Below are 17,204 nucleotides of genomic sequence, written 5' to 3'. Positions count from 1 at the left end.
ACTTACTTGAAAAATAGTGGAATAATCCTGAATCTGAGCCACAGCAGACATCTCAGGAACCTATTCCACAATGAATCATTCTACTTTGTGTCCAAAACCACCCTAATACATGCAGAAGAGGCTCAGATGACACTTCAAAAATAGTCTTCATTCTTTTACACAAAAGATTATATATGTTATAAATCATTACACTGCCTTAGCCTTCCACCATTAGCATTTGAGATTTGTCACTATCCAGAGAGCTAGAGACAGGATAGAAATTAATTATTTAATAAAGCAGGGGCTCTGAAGTCTCAGATACTTCACTAGGTACCTTGGGGTGAATAATTTAATCTCCTCAGGCCTCATAGTTCTCATCTGTAAGATGGGGATTGTATCTTTTTAAACAAGTCTTATGAATGCTTAATAAAAAATGCATGTGAAACATTCTGTGCACAGCAAATATTAGGTATCCTTACTATTATGTGGTAAAAGTCACATCATATTTTGTGTCTGCCTTCCTGATTAAACCAGAGTCCTTTCTGGGCAGGAACTATGTCTCAGGTGGCACCCAAAGTAGGGAGGGAGAAAAGAACAATAACTGTGTTAAATGAATTAGGTATTATCAAGCCAAACTTAAAATCAGATATTTTCTATGCTATAATCCTTCTCACACTTACTGAACATATGCAAAGTGCCTGGCACGTAAGGAATACCCAGTGAATGGTAATTTCCTTTGTTTCCTTCATCTGTAACAGTCTTAAGTTCACTCTCAGTAGACAACATCTGGGCTTATATGAACTACTTTCTGAGACCAAAAATTGTGACACATAGTTTGACAACTAGGAATAAATCCATTAGGATACGGGACAGAATACTGGAATTTTAGGGTACACTAGCTGAGATATACATTTCTCTTTTGTAGCTGGAAGAATCCACAAAAAAAATATCTTTGGGATCCCAAGACACATGATAGTTGAATGCAAAGCCAGAGCAAGTTCGTGGTGTCGGGCTTTCTTTTTATCTTGCCTACTTTTTATCTTGCTTTTTTCATCTTGCCTGTTCATCCCACCAACACACGTAGAACTCTCCTTGGTGGGCATCTACCAATATGGCAAGATATACCAAAAATTAATTTAACTTACTTTTTTTCTGAGACAGGGTCTCACTCCTGACACCCACACTAGAATGCAGTGGTGCAATCTCTCAGTTCACTGCAGCCTCAACCTCCAGGGCCTCAGGTGATCCTCCCACCTCAGCCTCCCAAGTAACTGGGACTATGGGTACACGCCTAGAGTCAGGGTTTCATCATGTTGCCCAGGCTGGTCTCGAATCCTAGGCTCAAAATAATCTGTCCACCTCGGCCTGCCAAAGTGCTAGGATTACAGGTATGACCCACTGCACCCAGCACTTAACTTTCAAGTCTCTTTTAAAATACTCATAAAAATATATATACATACACACTATATTACATATAGTGCCATATACTGTATATTAATACATACTATTTATTATACACATTATATATATATATCATTTATATAGATCCCTGATCATTAGAATATACTTTATTTTTTAAAGTCTGAGTAAACAGGAATCCATGGTAATAGGCAGATTTTAAATTTTACAAACTTTTTATTCAGTATGCTTTCTATAAGACCTTGCTATTGACCAAAAAGAAAGTGTATAATTCGAGTTATCTGTTTTAAATAAGCAGAAGGTTAACTTGTTTAGTCTCCTGAGAAGTTAAATGTGTTGGCAGATGGTCATTTGGGAGAATTACCTGCAATTGGCTGGGGGAAAGGACCAAAATACCCTAACAGTCACCCAGATGGTAAAGAAGTCCCGACCAAATAGTCAGCAGCATATGAGCTCTTCTATTCCTGTGACTGAACTATTTAATTGGAGTCTATGGTCATACACTCTGAACAAGCCCAATCTCATCTGAACTATTTACTTGACGTAGTAACTTATACCTGCTAACACCTTTGTGTCATTAAGAAACACAGGCTAGCTTAGTTGAATAAAACACAGTTTCAACAGCCCATTAGTGCAGAAAGACTGAGAATTTCAACATTGTACTACATAGCCTAGAACAGCATACACTTAATAGTATTTACCATTTGTCAAGCACTATTCTGAACTTTAAATACATTACACTTCACTTAATCCTCACAGCAACCCAATAAAATAGAAATACATTTTACTGTCCTCATTTCATAGATGAGAAAAGGAAGGCAGAGAGTTTAAGTAATTTAACCAAGATTACAGTGAAGCCAAGTTGAACCCAAGCAATCTTGAGCCAGAGTCTATGCTCTTAATTATGAGAACACATTTGGCTTCATAAAAAAACTAAAGCACTCATTTTAAACGCAAACATGTATACACAAACGTGTTCTCTGTGGCATTATTTATGATGCAGAAAAAACTGAAAATCTAAATGCTCAACAATAGCAGGATGGTTAAATAAATCATGATAAAGCTATTTACTTATTTAATGAAATATCCTTCCATTAAAAATATTTGTGAAAATATTTTTCACAAATCATTTCACGACTTGGGACAATGTTCCCAATGTAATACAGAGTGGGGGAAAACAAACAGAACACAAAAATTGCATATATAGTATATATAGATTCCTAATTAGGTAAAGATGAGCTCGGACACAACCTGGAAGGACATACTCTCAAACGTGAAGCAATGGTTATTTCTAGGTGGTGGGATTAGAGATGCTTCTATTTTCTTTTAGTGTTTTCCATAGTGAACATACATTATTCTACTACCAGTTTAAACAAAAACAATGTTTTTTTCTTTTAATCAAGCTATACCAAGATCCTCAACCAGCTGGTAAAAAAAAAAAAAAAAAAAAAAAACACACACACACACACACACACAGCTAAAAAGCTTCTAATATGTCTGACTTCAAGCAGGTACTTTCCTTGGGATTATATCCTTTGAATATCAGACAACATAGCACATAACCAAAAAAAAAAAAAAAATTCAATCTTCAACTTTAGAAACTGAATTAGAATAAGTATTTTCAATTTTGGTCAATGTTTACTCTCAATGTAATTACTTGTAGGATTGTTACAAGAGGAGAAATGGACTTCATTATATGTGACCCAAAAATTCAGGAACAGTGTTCCTGAAATAGATAATAAGAGACAAAAAGTTTGGAGAGGAAGAACAGCTGTTGCTAATCCAACTATTTACCCTTTGACCCTCTATCTGGCCAGTAACTGAACACTATCAACTTGTTTCCCTGTATTATGTGCTGTTTACAATCCCTGAGAGGCATGAGAGGAATTAATAATTTAGCCTAGAAAGCTGACAGCCTTTATTGGGAAGCCCCCTGTCTATGGGGCAGAAATCAGAGCAAGTAGCTGTCCTGAAGTCACAGGTCCCTTTACTGTTCCTGTTTTATAGCCTAATTGGCCCCCAAACATAAATCAATTATTTCTCCTGTTTTAAGCAACAATGACTTCTATTCTCTAACTTCCCTTGTATCAAGTCGGTCCTTGTTCTCTTGAGTTTTACAACTACACGGTAAACACGATGGCCGAGGAAAAAACTGGGGGAGCAGGGCAGACAGGGGTTATTTGGAAACAGAAGCACAGAAAGGTTATGCTGTTTTGAACTTCTCTTGACCTTTGACTGCCCTTGTCCCTAGCTTATGCTAATGGACACGGTACAGGGACACTTCTTGTAGAAATGAACTTAGCCTGAACCTGTGCCATAACATTGGACTCCAGGAAGCCCAGGAATCATAGGAAGGCAGCTAGAGTGTGAACAGCTGCCCATATTATGAGCATGGCTGCCCATCTGCTTTATCACATTAAGAGTATTAAAAAAAAAAAAAAAAAAAAAAAAAAAAAAAAAAAAAGCCAAGTCATTTAATTGGACAAAGTCAGTCTTTCCTCAACTAGTTCCCACACATGACACCTGTTGTCCCAAACCTGCTGCCTACAACCACTGCCATGCACAACTGGAAATTAGCAACGAAGTATTTCCTGTTCCAAAATAAGGGAGTGTGAGCAGGCTTTCCTATCAGGAATCTGGGGAATGGGGGGCAATATTTGGGCCTCCAAATTCCAAAGATACAACACAAGCAAATCCCTAATATCCTCAAAAGTCATGCGGGGCTTGGCATGGTAATCCCAGCACTTTGGAAGACCAAGGCAGGAGGATCACTTGAGCCCAGGAGTTCAAGACCAGCCTGGGCAGCGTGGTAAAACTTCATCTCTAGTCAGCTTAAGAGGAAAATACCAAATTTTAAAAACTTTTTAAAATACTGATAAATTCAGATCAAATTTGAGGGAATAAAAAATATTAGAGCAAAGGAGTTTGCTGGTTGTGTCATTATTTAATGATCAAAGTATAGCGTGTATGCCTTATTACAGACTTGTTGACTACAGGCTTAATGTAAAAAAGAATCTTGCCAGATGTAGCTACTTAAGGGAAAAAAAGGTTTTTAACAGAAATGAACTTTTGATTAGTTCTTACATTTTTATGGTACCAATCACAGGGCAATTTCCTGAATAATGGGTGATGTCAAAGGTATATCATACTTGAGGAAATCAGGCCAAGTATAGCTCAGCAATTACATTCATAAACACTCAAGTTTTTTTAGTTGGGGTCATGTCAAACCCTCACATGGTTGTTAAACAGTGACTGTAACTGTGCATGTCCTTAGTGGTAGGTGAGCACCAGTCTCCATGACCAAAAATGTCCCTAATTTCCTTTGAAAAAGCCACTAGTTCTGTGAATTGTCCTTTCCCCTCCTGCCCCTAAAAGTCCTGCACCTCTAGCCTATATTAGCATATTTCTCATGTAATGTATTTTGCTGTTATGCTCATCCATTAGCTGCATCCTTCAGCTATTCCTTTAGATTGGGGAGCAAAATCTTTAGATTGGAGGAAGTGGAGATGAAGATGGATTGATTCAGCTCACCTTCCATGATTGCTTCTGAGTGAAAAGCTACACCCGCCACATTTCAGATGTTCACTATTGCAATTGGGGGAGGGTGGAGAGAGGTAGACTTTCTGCTTGTTTTAGAAAGTGCTCTCAGTAAGGAGTGTTTGAGTTGAAGAGTCATCTGATTCGAGGCCACTCATGTTCTTTGTAACTTAGGCTTTGACCAAGAAATTCTTCACTTCTTCCCCATATACAGTAAGTATGTGAGCCAGTCATCCATACACTAAGGCCTAGTTGAGAAAAACCTTTGATTCAGGATGGCTGGGTTACTAACCTTGGAATGTAAGAGATCTGGTTTTGAATGAAAATTCATAACACACAAACAAGAAGTGTTAAAAACTTTTTGCTCTGGTCAGTTACAGGTGGATCCCAATAATCTGTTTTTGGTTTTCTGATGGAAATAATAGAACTAGGGGAATTCAAATCCGGCAGGTGTCTACAGTACTAGAAGAGGGTGTAAGGGCACAGTTTAACACTAAGCTCTTTTGATATGTAAGTTCTTATACTTCCAGAAACTGTGCATTCCAGATCTACATATTAAATGCTGAATCATTTTTAAATGGGCTCTTGATTAATAGACATATATTTTTTAGTGCCTCCTATGTTGTCCTTTTGTCTAAAATGAAAGCTCTCTTTTGCATTGTAAAACTACAATATATGTCATCTTATTTTCCCTGAGCAATCCAAGTGTAGTGCATATTCTATGTAAAACTACTAAATGACAATGGAAAATGTTTAGTAGATTGGGGGAAAAATAACAAATAGTTTTACACAATTGTTTGTAGTTATATTTAGGATGTACTTACTCCTTTGGAGAAAAGTGAAATTTGTTTTTTTTTTTTTTTTGCCATGTGATGAAGACCACTGTGATTTTTTTATAAAGTAGATAATACTTAAAATGGCATAATAATTCTGCACTTGAATTTGTACTCTTAACAGCACATATGGAAGACTTTTAAACTTTTTATTATTGTTTTGTAACTAGCATTCAGTTATTATTTTGGATATTTCAGGGTTCCATTAAATTAACATTGTATTTGGACAAAGTGTAACCAAATTAGCCAGTCTGTTTTCTTCCATGTTTAATCACAAGTGAGAGATAGAACTACTTCAAATTCAGCAGGCCACCAAGCAATTGGCTTAAAATTCACTTTCTTAAATACTGTGACTCTTACGTTCTCGGCTTTTTAATGACTTTATTTATTTATTTATTTATTTTAGACACAGTCTCACTCTGTCACCCAGGCTGGAGTGCAGTGGCCTGATCTTGGCTCACTGCAACCTCCGCCTCCCAGGTTCAAGCGATTCTCCTGCCTCAGCCTCCCGAGTGGATGGGACTACAGGCACGTGCCACCATGCCTGGCTTATTTTTTGTATTTTAGTAGAGACGGAGTTTCACCGTGTTAGCCAGGAAGGTCTCGATCTCCTGACCTCATGATCTACCCACCTCAGCTTCCCACAGTACTGGGATTACAGGTGTGAGCCACTGTGCCCAGCCTAATGACTTCATTTTTATTTTTTTATTTTATTTACTTTTTTTTTTTTTTTTTTTTTTTGAGACAGAGTCTCACTCTGTTGCCCAGGCTGGAGTGCAGTGGCGTGATCTCGGCTCACTGCAAGCTCCACCTACCGGGGTTCACGCCCTTCTCCTGCTTCAGCCTCCAAAGTAGCTGGGACTACAGGCGCCTGCCACCACACCTGGCAAATTTTTTTATTTTTTATTTTCAGTAGAGACAGGGTTTCACCATGTTAGCTGGGATGGTCTTGACCTCCTGATCTCGTGATCCACCTGTCTTGGCCTCCCAAAGTGCTGGGATTACAGGCGTGAGCCACCGCACCCTGCCATGACTTCATTTTTAAAGTACTTGCGGCCAGGGAAGGTGGCTCACACCTGTAATCCCAGCACTTTGGGGGGCTGACGCAGGTGGGTCATGAGGTCAGGAGTTCAAGACCAGCCTGGACAAGATGGTGAAACCCCATGTCTACTAAAAAATACAAAAATTAGCTGGGTGGGGTGGCGGGCGCCTATAATCCCAGCTACTTTGGGAGGCTGACACAGGAGAATGGCGTGAACCCGGGAAGTGGAGTTTGCAGTGAGCCAAGATTGCACCACTGCACTCTAGCCTAGCTGACAGAGTGAGACTCTGCCTCAAAAAATAAAGTACTCACTCAGTCACTTGAGATAAAATGCTTGGGGTAGCTTTTCATCCTCAAACTTAATGTTTTTACTAGTTCATAGTGTTTGGAACAGTATGTGCCAATCACTAAGACTGCTTCAGAGTTTGCAATTTTGTATGTTTCATTGCCAAAGAAGGCTTAGTGGTTGTTGACTGTAGTATAAGTCAGCTTTCTGTAGCATAAGATTTGATTTTCTCATACTTACTCCACTTGTTATACATCACTGATTATTTGGGTAAAACTGGACTCATTTCAACCAGTTTGCCTTTGTTATTCAAATACATGATGAGAAACTTAATATTGTAATTTAACTTGAGCCATAAAACACATTTTAACATTAGCTTGTATTATATTTATTAAGCTTGTTTTTGTGGGGAAAAAACTTACTAAAACCTAGATAAGTCTAGATTAAGTCAGTTTAGGTGTATTTTGTATTTTAGTGATGGATCGTATCATAAAAATAGAGGTAAGTTGGGAAGATATATTGATTATGCTGTTCTGTTGAGGGAAAGGTCATGTAATTAGAAATTTAAATTTTTGGTTATTGTGTTCACATCATACTACACAAGCATCATTTATAGTTTGGCTTTGAGAACTTTTCTGGTATGTTTACAGAAAATGTATGAAAGAAACAAGTTTTGATTATATTTTTATATTTGTAAAGTAAAAGTTTGGTTAAAATGATCACTGTTCTTTTTTTTATCATTTCAATTAAAAATATTTGAAAGAGAAAAACAAATACAAAAATCAGCCAGGTATGGTGGTGTGTACATGTAGTCACAGCTACTCAGGAAACTGAGGTGGGAGGATCACCTGAGCCCATGAGGTCAAGGCTGCAGTGAGCCATGACTATGCCACTGCACTGCAGCTTGGGCAAAAGAGTGAGACCCTGTCTCAAAAAAATTAAATTAAATAAACAAAAGTCACATGGAATTAACATAGGAGATGTTATTCCTTCCTAGTCAGAATCCCCAGAATATGCAGTATCAAAAACCACAGACAATTTAACACAACACACACTGCCCATCTCAGTCTTGATGCTCCCTACCACTTGGTAGGGCTGAACATGCTCATTGGAACCCCAAAACTGATACAAACTGAGATAAAATTTTATTTTGTCTAATTATTATTATTATTATTTTTTGAGACAGAGTCTCGCTGTTGTTGCCCAGGCTGGAGTGCAATGGCATAATCTTGGCTCACCGCAACCTCCACTTCCCGGGTTCAAGCAATTTTCCTGCCTCAGCCTCCTGAGTAGCTGGGATTACAGACATGTGCCACCAGGCCCAGCTAATTTTGTATTTTCAGTAGAGACGGGGTTTCTCCGTATTGGTCAGGCTGGTCTCAAACTCCTGACCTCAGGTGATCCACCCGCCTGAGCCTCCCGAAGTGCTGGAATTACAGGCGTGAGCCACCGCGCCCGGCCTAAATATTTTTAGAATAATCAGATCCTTATATATTTCTTCAAAAACAAAGATTAAAAAACCATTAACTTCCCAGTATAGGAATTACTGAGAATATTACCTACATACACTAAGTACAAATTTTTTGGTTTGTTTTTTGTTTTTGAGATGGGGTCTTGCTCTGTGTCTCCTAGGCTGGAATACAGTGGTGTGATCATGGCTCAACTGCAGCCTCCTCCTTAAGCAATCCTCCCACCTCACCTTCTCAAGTAGCTGGGACCACAGGCACATGCCACCACACCTGGATAATTTTTAAATTTTCTTTGTAGAGATGGGGCTCCCTATGTTACCCAGGCTGGTCTCAAACTCCTGATCCTGGGTTCAAATGATCCTGCCACCTTGGCCTCCCAAAGTGCTGGAATTTCAGGCATGAGCTATCACGCCCTGCCAGTAAGTACAATTTTTTAGTCTTTTTTTTTTTTGGTGACTCCTATTCTATACTGATGTATAAAATTATGTCTCAATGTCTGTTCATTCTCGTGGAATAGAGAGGTCTATAAATTGCCATATCTAGCTAGGAATTTTATGCAGAAATGTTTAATGAGCTGGTATTACTTAACCCAGAAAGAAGAATTCAACAATAATTTTTCTGAGACTATCAAGGACCTTTCTCAGAAAATGGGCATTAGCCATTTGCAATTGCTACTAGGTGCAGAAAAAGAGAATACGTTTGGGTACTAAGTGCTAAACTAGAGGTTTATAAAATGTCCTTTCAAATATTTCCTAATACACTGATAATATACAAGGACAAGAGCTATACTTACTTATCTGTATATCCCTAGAGCCTAGAGAACTGGGTGTGGAGCAGAGAGAACACTGAGTGCTTAACAAACTGAGTTATCAACTATTTAGCATGTTTTATGTGTAGTTGTCTGAAAGGTTACAGGGCATCTCAATGTCCTTCCTAATGTTCAAAAATGCTTCTAAGAAAGGACCATGGCCAGGTGTGGTGGTTCACGCCTGTAATCCTAGCACTTTGGGAGGCCGAGGCAGGCAGATCACAAGGTCAGGAGTTCAAGACCAGCCTGACCAATATGGTGAAACCCCGTCTCTACTAAAAACACAAAAATTAGCCAGGCGTGGTAGTGCATGCTTGTAGTCCCAGCTACTCGGGAGGCTGAGGCAGGAGAATCACTTGAACCCAGGAGTCAGAGGTTGCAGTGAGCCGACATCATGGGAGTATCTGTATACACTGGATACTCCCATGTCCTATTTCTAACCATTATGAGTATGTGTCCCAGAATGGTGCATGCCACCACATTTAGGGAGAACTGTAAATTCAAATGATTATCTATGATGAAGACTCACATAGTCCTGAAAAGCATCATTTAATTAGACCTTGAAATGATACTCTCATATCTTAACCATCAGACTGTAAATGAAAATTAAACTGTACTACAAAGGTTATCAATTAAAATTTCTAAACTAAACAAAACGCTTCTTTGAAATTATTTCAAAACTATCAATATTTTAGAAGTGTTTGTGAGTATACAGTCGTCCATGTGCATAAGTGCAAGTATAATTTTTTTTTTTTTTTTTTGAGGTAGAGTTTTGCTCTTGTCACCCAGGCTGGAATGCAATGGCATGATCTTGGCTCACTGCAACTCCACTTCCCGGATTCAAGCAATTCTCCAGCCTCAGCCTCCCGAGTAGCTGGGACTACAGACACCCGCCACCGCGCCCGGCTGATTTTTGTATTTTTGGTAGAGACAGGGTTTCACTATGTTGGCCAAGCTGGTCTCGAACTCCTGATCCACCCGCCTCAGCCTCCCAAAGTGCTGGGATTACAGGTGTCAGCCACCGCGCCTAGCTTCAAAGTACAATTTTTATTTTTGTTGGTTTCATAGAGGGATGGAGAACAAAGCAAGGAGACTGGTATTAAACAGAAATTTTCAGCAAACCAACTTTCCATTAAACAGATAGATCCTGGCCATTGGATAATATCAGAAGAAAGCATAACTAGAAAAGACAGAATGCCCTTCCTATAATTACAAATTAAAGTGAAATAAAATCTGAGAGTCAATAAAGTAAGGCTTATCAATGACACCTTAAGTTATTCACTTAAAAGTGTACACACACATCCTTTTCTTACCACAGAATATTGGGTAACATTGAGAACTTACTAGTGCCTGGGTCAAGCTCTGCCAATTCATCCTGACAGAAACCTAAAGAGAAAACAATAGGAAAAAAATTACAATTTGTGAGTTACTTCAAGCTGACTCCAAATACGAAGTATCATACAGTGGGGGGGGAAATCTACACTCAGAAGTCAATTTGGGTTTCAATCCTAGCTCTAATATTTAGCTACTACATATCCCTCTGAGCCTCCATTTCATCCCTTCAATACAAAAACAGATAAAAGCACTTACCACAGAATTGTAATGAGGATTAAACAAGTTACCAAAATAAAATGCTTACCACAGGCCTTGCCACACAGTAGGAGCTCAATATACAACAGCACAAGTAATTATGAGTTATCATGGCAATGTCCGTTGGAATAAAAACTCACAGGAAAATTACAATTCATTTAATACCTGTCATAAATTCTGTTCAACACTGCTAATTCTCTCACGAAAGAAAGCAAAATATATAAAATATTAACTTACACAAATATCAGTGTAATATCATGTAAATTTTTCACAAATGCTGAAGAATTTTACCTATACAAACAAATAGAAGCAATTTTTCCATTAGTAAGTATGCTATTCAGGTTGGAATAAATACCTCTCAAAGCACACTTCACATTTCATATGCTCGGACCCAAAAAGTATGAGCTACATTTGTCTAGCTGGTGTATAACTATCACACTGGAGAGAGAAATCAAGCACAAGGAATGGTAAACATAGTAGGTCCTCTATACATCGTTCATGAAAGGTTTTGTTTTTCCTGGAATGGCTGCATACTTTCTCCTGTTTGCTTTCTACTCTTCCTCAGTTTAAATATTTCCTCAGAAAAGTTTTCTCTTGCCTCTTTCACCCTTGTCTCACACACAAGGTCAAATCCCTGGTTATAATTATCTCTAACACCTGTGCTTGCTTCCTCATAGCACTCATCGACAAGGAACTACTTGTTCAGTGTCTGACCACAATGAGACTGTTCCATGAGGGCGGGGATCCAACCTGCCTTGTTTTAACAGCTTTAACCCCATTACCTCTCACAAGCCTAGCACGTAGTAGCCGTTCAGTAAACAACTGTAGTATTTCACCAGTAAATTCAAAAATAATGGATCTTGATGCTGGGTGCAGTGGCTCATGCCTGTAATCCCAGCACTCTAGGAGGCCGAAACGAGTAGATGACTTGAGGCCAGGAGTTCAAGACCAGCCTGGCCAACAGGGTGAAACCCTGTCTCTACTAAAAATACAAAAACTAGCCAGGCATGATGGCACTTGGCTGTAATCCCAGCTAATTGGGAGGCTGAGGCAGGAGAATCTTTTGAGCCTGGGAGGTGGAGGCTGCAGTGAGCCGAGATTGCACCATTGTACTCCAGCCTGGGTGACAGAGTAAGACCCTGTCTCAAAAAATAAAACAAAAAAAGGGAGCAAAATTAGGACTAGAGGGGCATGAGAGTAACTTCTGTCAAAACTGGGCGACCAAAAGCCAAACCAAAAACTAGCAGTCATGGGGGAGAAATGAGATTCATGTAGCAGGCCAACTGCTTAAACACTTTGTTTTTGTTTGAGATGCAGTCTTGCTCTATCACCCAGCTAGAGCGCAGTGATGCGATCTCGGCTCACTGCAACCTCCACGCCTCCTAGGTTCAAGTGATTCTCCTGCCTCAGTCTCCTGAGCAGCTGGGATCACAGGCACCTGCCCATGCCCAGCTAATTTTCGTATTTTTAGTAGAGATGAGTTTCATCCTGTTGGCCAGGCTGGTCTCAAACTCCTGACCTCAAGTGAGCTGACCATCTTCGCCTCCCAAAGTGTTGTGATTAGAGAAAGCCCAGCTTAAGCATCACAACTTTTAAAGTCCTTTGCAATTCTGGGCTGTTGTGACCACATCAAATATGCCGCATTCTTTCTTGCCTTTCTGTGATTCCTCCTCCTCCTCCACTTGGTAAAACAATTCATCTTTTAAGATTCAGTTCTAATATCACAACAATGAAATATGGAAAACAGAAGAGGCCTCACCAGCATTCACCAAACAATAAAGGAATAATTTAAATACCTGCCTCTTCCACTACATAGTGAGATCTTCAAGGCTAGGGCCTGTGCCTTATCCATCTGCAGAGCTGCTTCTGGCCAGAACAGTTGTGGACACATTATGGAAGGTGCTGAAATGCGGGATCAACTAAACAGAACACACAACCCTGCCTCTAGATCACAGTCTAGGGAAGAAAGTCATAGAATCAGAAAATCTAAAGTCTAGTCTGAATAGTGTGTGTAAAGCCTAAATGAGGAGACTGGATCTGAAATACCAGAATTTAGAAGCTGCTTAAAGTGGCTGATCTCAGACCAGCTTTAAACCCCTCTACATAAAGGCAATGGGAATGAAAAAGCCATGGAGAGATGCCAGGTGTCTTCGTATATTCAGACTGCTAAAATAAAATACCATAAACTAAGTCTCACAGTTCTGGAGCCGTGAAGTCCAAGATCAAGGTGCTCGTATATTTGTTGTCTAGTGAGAGCCCATTTTATGGTTCATAGATGGTACTTTACCACTGTTCTCACATGGTAGAATCAGCTCTTTAGGGTCTCTCTTATACTGGAACAATCATCTCTCAAAAGGCCCCTATGCTAATACCATCACCTTGGAGGTTAGGATTTCAATATGTGAATTCAGGGGGATCACACACATTCAGACCATAGCACCAGGCAATGAGAAACTAACTCCTCATTATACATGGACTGAATGTTGAACATCGTGCCAGAAGTGAAACTGAGAATAAACTTCATTTCATGTAAATTGACTCAGAAACAGGACAAAAGTACAGGAAAGCAGGCTGGTACAACGGGAAGGTTAGAACTCTCCTAGGTTCTAACTCAAGCCACCTTTAGTTATATGACTTTAGGTAAGTCACTCCCTATTCTGTGCCTCAGACTACTTTGGACATTAAATGAAAGGACTGTACTAGAAGTCTCAAAAAAGGAACAAAGCCTAATGTACCTTCTGAAAGTACCCATTGTTGTGAACTCAAGTAACTGATCAAACAAAAATAGAGGGTGACTCAAAAACAAATAAAATACTAAGTAAAATATTTAAGATGGACATCTATTGCTTTTATCTGCCTAGCAACCACTCCCCCCTTATTCTGTTAATGGCACTCTGATTTTTCTTTGCAGACTTCTATTCAAAGGCCACATGATCCAAGCAGAATTGACCCTAACTTTGTTGTAAATTGGGATCAGCAACAGCACCTACCTTACAGAGATGTCAAAAGAATTAAATGACACCAGGTACAGTGGTGCATGCCTGTAATCCCAGCACTTTGGGAGGCTGAAGCAGGAGGATCGCTTGAGCCCAGGAGTTGGAGACTAGCCTGGACAACATGGTGAAACCCTATCTCTACCAAAAAAATACAAAAGTTAGCCAGGTGTGCTGGTGCATGCCTGTAATCCCACCTACTTGGGAGGCTGAGGTAGACGATCACCTGACCTTAGGAGGTCGAGGCTGCAGTGAGCCATGATCGTGCCACTACACTCCGGGGCCTGGGCAACAGAGTGAGACCCAGTCTCAAAAAATAACTGAACGAGACAGTGAATATAAAGGCTTTGCACAGTACTTGACAAAGTAAGAGCTCTATATATGTAAGCTGCTACTAACTAATCTCTAGGGTCCATCCAATTCAGTGCTGTGTCTATGGAAGCAAAGTGTAGATTATAGGAGAGTTACTATTAAACCATTCATGGCATCATCCTCAAAGACCTGGGATGGAACCCTAACATCACTAATGTCACTTTGGTTACTTGCCGTGGTTCTTGAACTTTTTACATTTTCAGCCTGTAAACTGCTGGATGTGGTGATTCCAGATGTTTGCCACTTCCTGAAGAAAGAAGGCCTCTATATTTGCCTTAAAAAAATTCCTCCAAGGGTCACAAAGATCCTGATTATAGAATTCAGTAATTACATCTACATTCCCTCCACTTAGTCCTGAGACCACTGCTAATATGTTGTCTCCGGTTTTACAGATCATCACTAATGCAGGAGCCTTGAGGATATATGGAGAACAATGTTAATCTTACCTACAAACCACATACCTACTGACCACAAGGCAATGAAATGGCCACAGCTGGCTACTGTTGTCAAGCAGAGTTTTGCCCTGATTCTCAGCAACCACATCTAGCTGGCAAAATGATTCTTAGCTAGAACCCAAACCACTGCTAGATGTAACCCCAAATGTACATTAAACTGGATTTCTTCAATTAGATTCAACTCAAAGGCAATCAGAGTTGTTCAGTAGAAAGCAGACTCTTGGCCGGGCACCGTGGCTCACACCTGTAATCCCAACACTTTGGAAGGCCAAGGTGGGTGGATCACTTGAGGTCAGGAGTTTGAGACCAGCATGGCAAAAATGGTGAAACCCCATCTCTACCAAAAAAAAAAACACCAAAAATTAGGCTGGCGTGGCAGTGCACACCTGTAATCCCAGCTACTTAGGAGGCTGAGATAGGAAAATCACTTGAACACGGAGGCAGAGGTTGTAGTGAGCCAAGATTATGCCACTGCACTCCAGCCTGGGGGATAGAGCAAGACTCCTTCTCAAAAATAAAAACAAAAAAAAAGACACTGAGTGCGGTGGATCACCTGAGGTCAGGGGTTCAAGACCAGCCTGACCAACATGGTGAAACGCCATCTCTACTACAAATACAAAAATTAGGCAGGGCGCAGTGGCTCATGCCTCTAATTCCAGCACTTTGGGAGACAGAGGTAGGCAGATCACGAGGTCAGGAGTTCAAGAACAGCCTGGCCAACATAGTAAAACCCCATTTCTACTAAAAATACAAAAATTAGTCAGGCATGGTGGCACACTTCTGTAGTCACAGCTACTCAGGAGGCTGAGGCAAGAGAATCACTTTAACCCAGAAGGCAGAGGTTGCAGTGAGCGGAGATCGTGCCACTGCACTCCAGCCTGGGCAACAGAGCAAGACTCTGTCTCAAAACAAAACAAAATAAAAAGAAAGCAGGCTCTTAAGCTTCATAAATAAACAAACATACCCAAACCCCCTGTCTCACAGAACACAACATATTAAACAGATCAGGAAATATTCTGAGAAATCCAGGGTCTTTGGTTGGTGACTTAAATTGCTTTCAAAAGAAAAAGACAGACAAGAAACAGATTGGTTCCTAAGATGACATCACCAAGTCAGTGTGCACACAGGCCATCTGAAATGTTACTGCAAAGGTTATATTCACTTGCCTCAGTTTAACTAGGAAGATAAATACATACTGAAAAGGACATGGGGCCAGGCACAATGGCTCACATCTATAATCCCAGCATTTTGGGAGGCCGAGGCAGGTGGATCACCTGAGATCAGGAGTTCAAGACCACCCTGACCAACATGGTAAAACTCCATCCCTACTAAAAATACAAAAATTAGGCCTGGTGCAGTGGCTCATACCTGTAATCCCAGCACTTTGGGAGGCCGAGGTGGGAGGATCACAAGGTCAGGAGTTTGAGACCAGCTTGGCCAACAAAGTGAAACCCCATCTCTACTAAAAATACAAAAATTAGCCAGGCGTGGTGGCGCACACCTGTAGTCCTAGCTACTCGGCGGGGGAGGTGAGGCGAGAGAATCACTTGAACCTGGGAAGCAGAGGTTGCAGTGAACCAAGATCACCCCACTGCACTCCAGCCCAGACGACAAAGCGAGACTCCATCTTAAAAATAATAATAATAGGCCGGGCGCGGTGGCTCAAGCCTGTAATCCCAGCACTTTGGGAGGCCGAGACGGGCGGATCACAAGGTCAGGAGATCGAGACCATCCTGGCTAACACGGTGAAACCCCCGTCTCTACTAAAAAATACAAAAAACTAGCCGGGCGAGGTGGCGGGCGCCTGTAGTCCCAGCTACTCGGGAGGCTGAGGCAGAAGAATGGCGTAAACCCGGGAGGCGGAGCTTGCAGTGAGCCGAGATCGCGCCACTGCACTCCAGCCTGGGTGACAGAGCCAGACTCCGTCTCAAAAAAAATAATAATAATAATAATAATAATAATACAAAAATACAAAAATTAGCTGGGCTAATTTTGGTAGTGGCGGGTGCCTATAATCCCAGCTACTCAGGAGGCTGAGGCAGGAGAATTGCTTGAACTTGGGAGGCAGAGATTGCAGTGAGCCCAGATCACATCACTGTATTCCAGCCCGGACGACAAAGTGAGACTCCATCTAAAAAAAAAAAAAAAAAATACAAAAATACAAAAATTAGCTGGGCTAATTTTGGTGGTGGCGGGTGCCTATAATTCCAGCTACTCGGGAGGCAGGAGAATTGCTTGAACTTGGAAGGCAGAGGTTGCAGTGAGCCCAGATCACATCATCGCACTCCAGCCTGGACAACAGAGCTAGATTCCATTTCAAAAAAAAAAAAAAAAACCGGAGGCAGCGAGGGTATGTGTATGAGGTAGAACTAGATTCAAATCCCAGATTTGCTATTACCAAATTAACTACTCCAAACCCAT

At 40.5% G+C, this 17,204-nt stretch overlaps 1 protein-coding gene and 1 long non-coding RNA gene across 6 annotated transcripts in view; one reads left to right on the top strand and one right to left on the bottom strand.

The window, feature by feature from the left end:
* The window catches only part of NR6A1 (nuclear receptor subfamily 6 group A member 1), a 258,964-nt gene that overhangs the window by 210,347 nt on the left and 31,413 nt on the right, over window positions 1-17,204 (bottom strand). For 4 of the 5 annotated variants that reach the window (XM_045373802.3, XM_045373803.3, XM_045373804.3 and 1 more), the window contains exon 2: window positions 10,718-10,759. The exons of the other annotated variant lie outside the window; for it this stretch is intronic. In XM_045373802.3, coding sequence (XP_045229737.1) covers window positions 10,718-10,759 — 42 coding nt within the window. The remainder of the gene's footprint in view (window positions 1-10,717; window positions 10,760-17,204) is intronic. 5 annotated transcript variants of the gene reach the window in all.
* The window catches only part of LOC135967371 (uncharacterized), a 105,686-nt gene that overhangs the window by 63,729 nt on the left and 24,753 nt on the right, over window positions 1-17,204 (top strand). The window contains exon 2 of the long non-coding RNA XR_012424404.1: window positions 8,864-8,984. This is a non-coding gene — a long non-coding RNA (uncharacterized lncRNA). The remainder of the gene's footprint in view (window positions 1-8,863; window positions 8,985-17,204) is intronic.

Source organism: Macaca fascicularis, chromosome 15, assembly GCF_037993035.2.
Source record: "Macaca fascicularis isolate 582-1 chromosome 15, T2T-MFA8v1.1".
Classification (NCBI taxonomy): domain Eukaryota; kingdom Metazoa; phylum Chordata; class Mammalia; order Primates; family Cercopithecidae; genus Macaca; species Macaca fascicularis.
The sequence above is the reverse complement of the archived record's forward strand: the minus strand, read 5'-3'. Positions and strand labels throughout refer to the sequence as shown.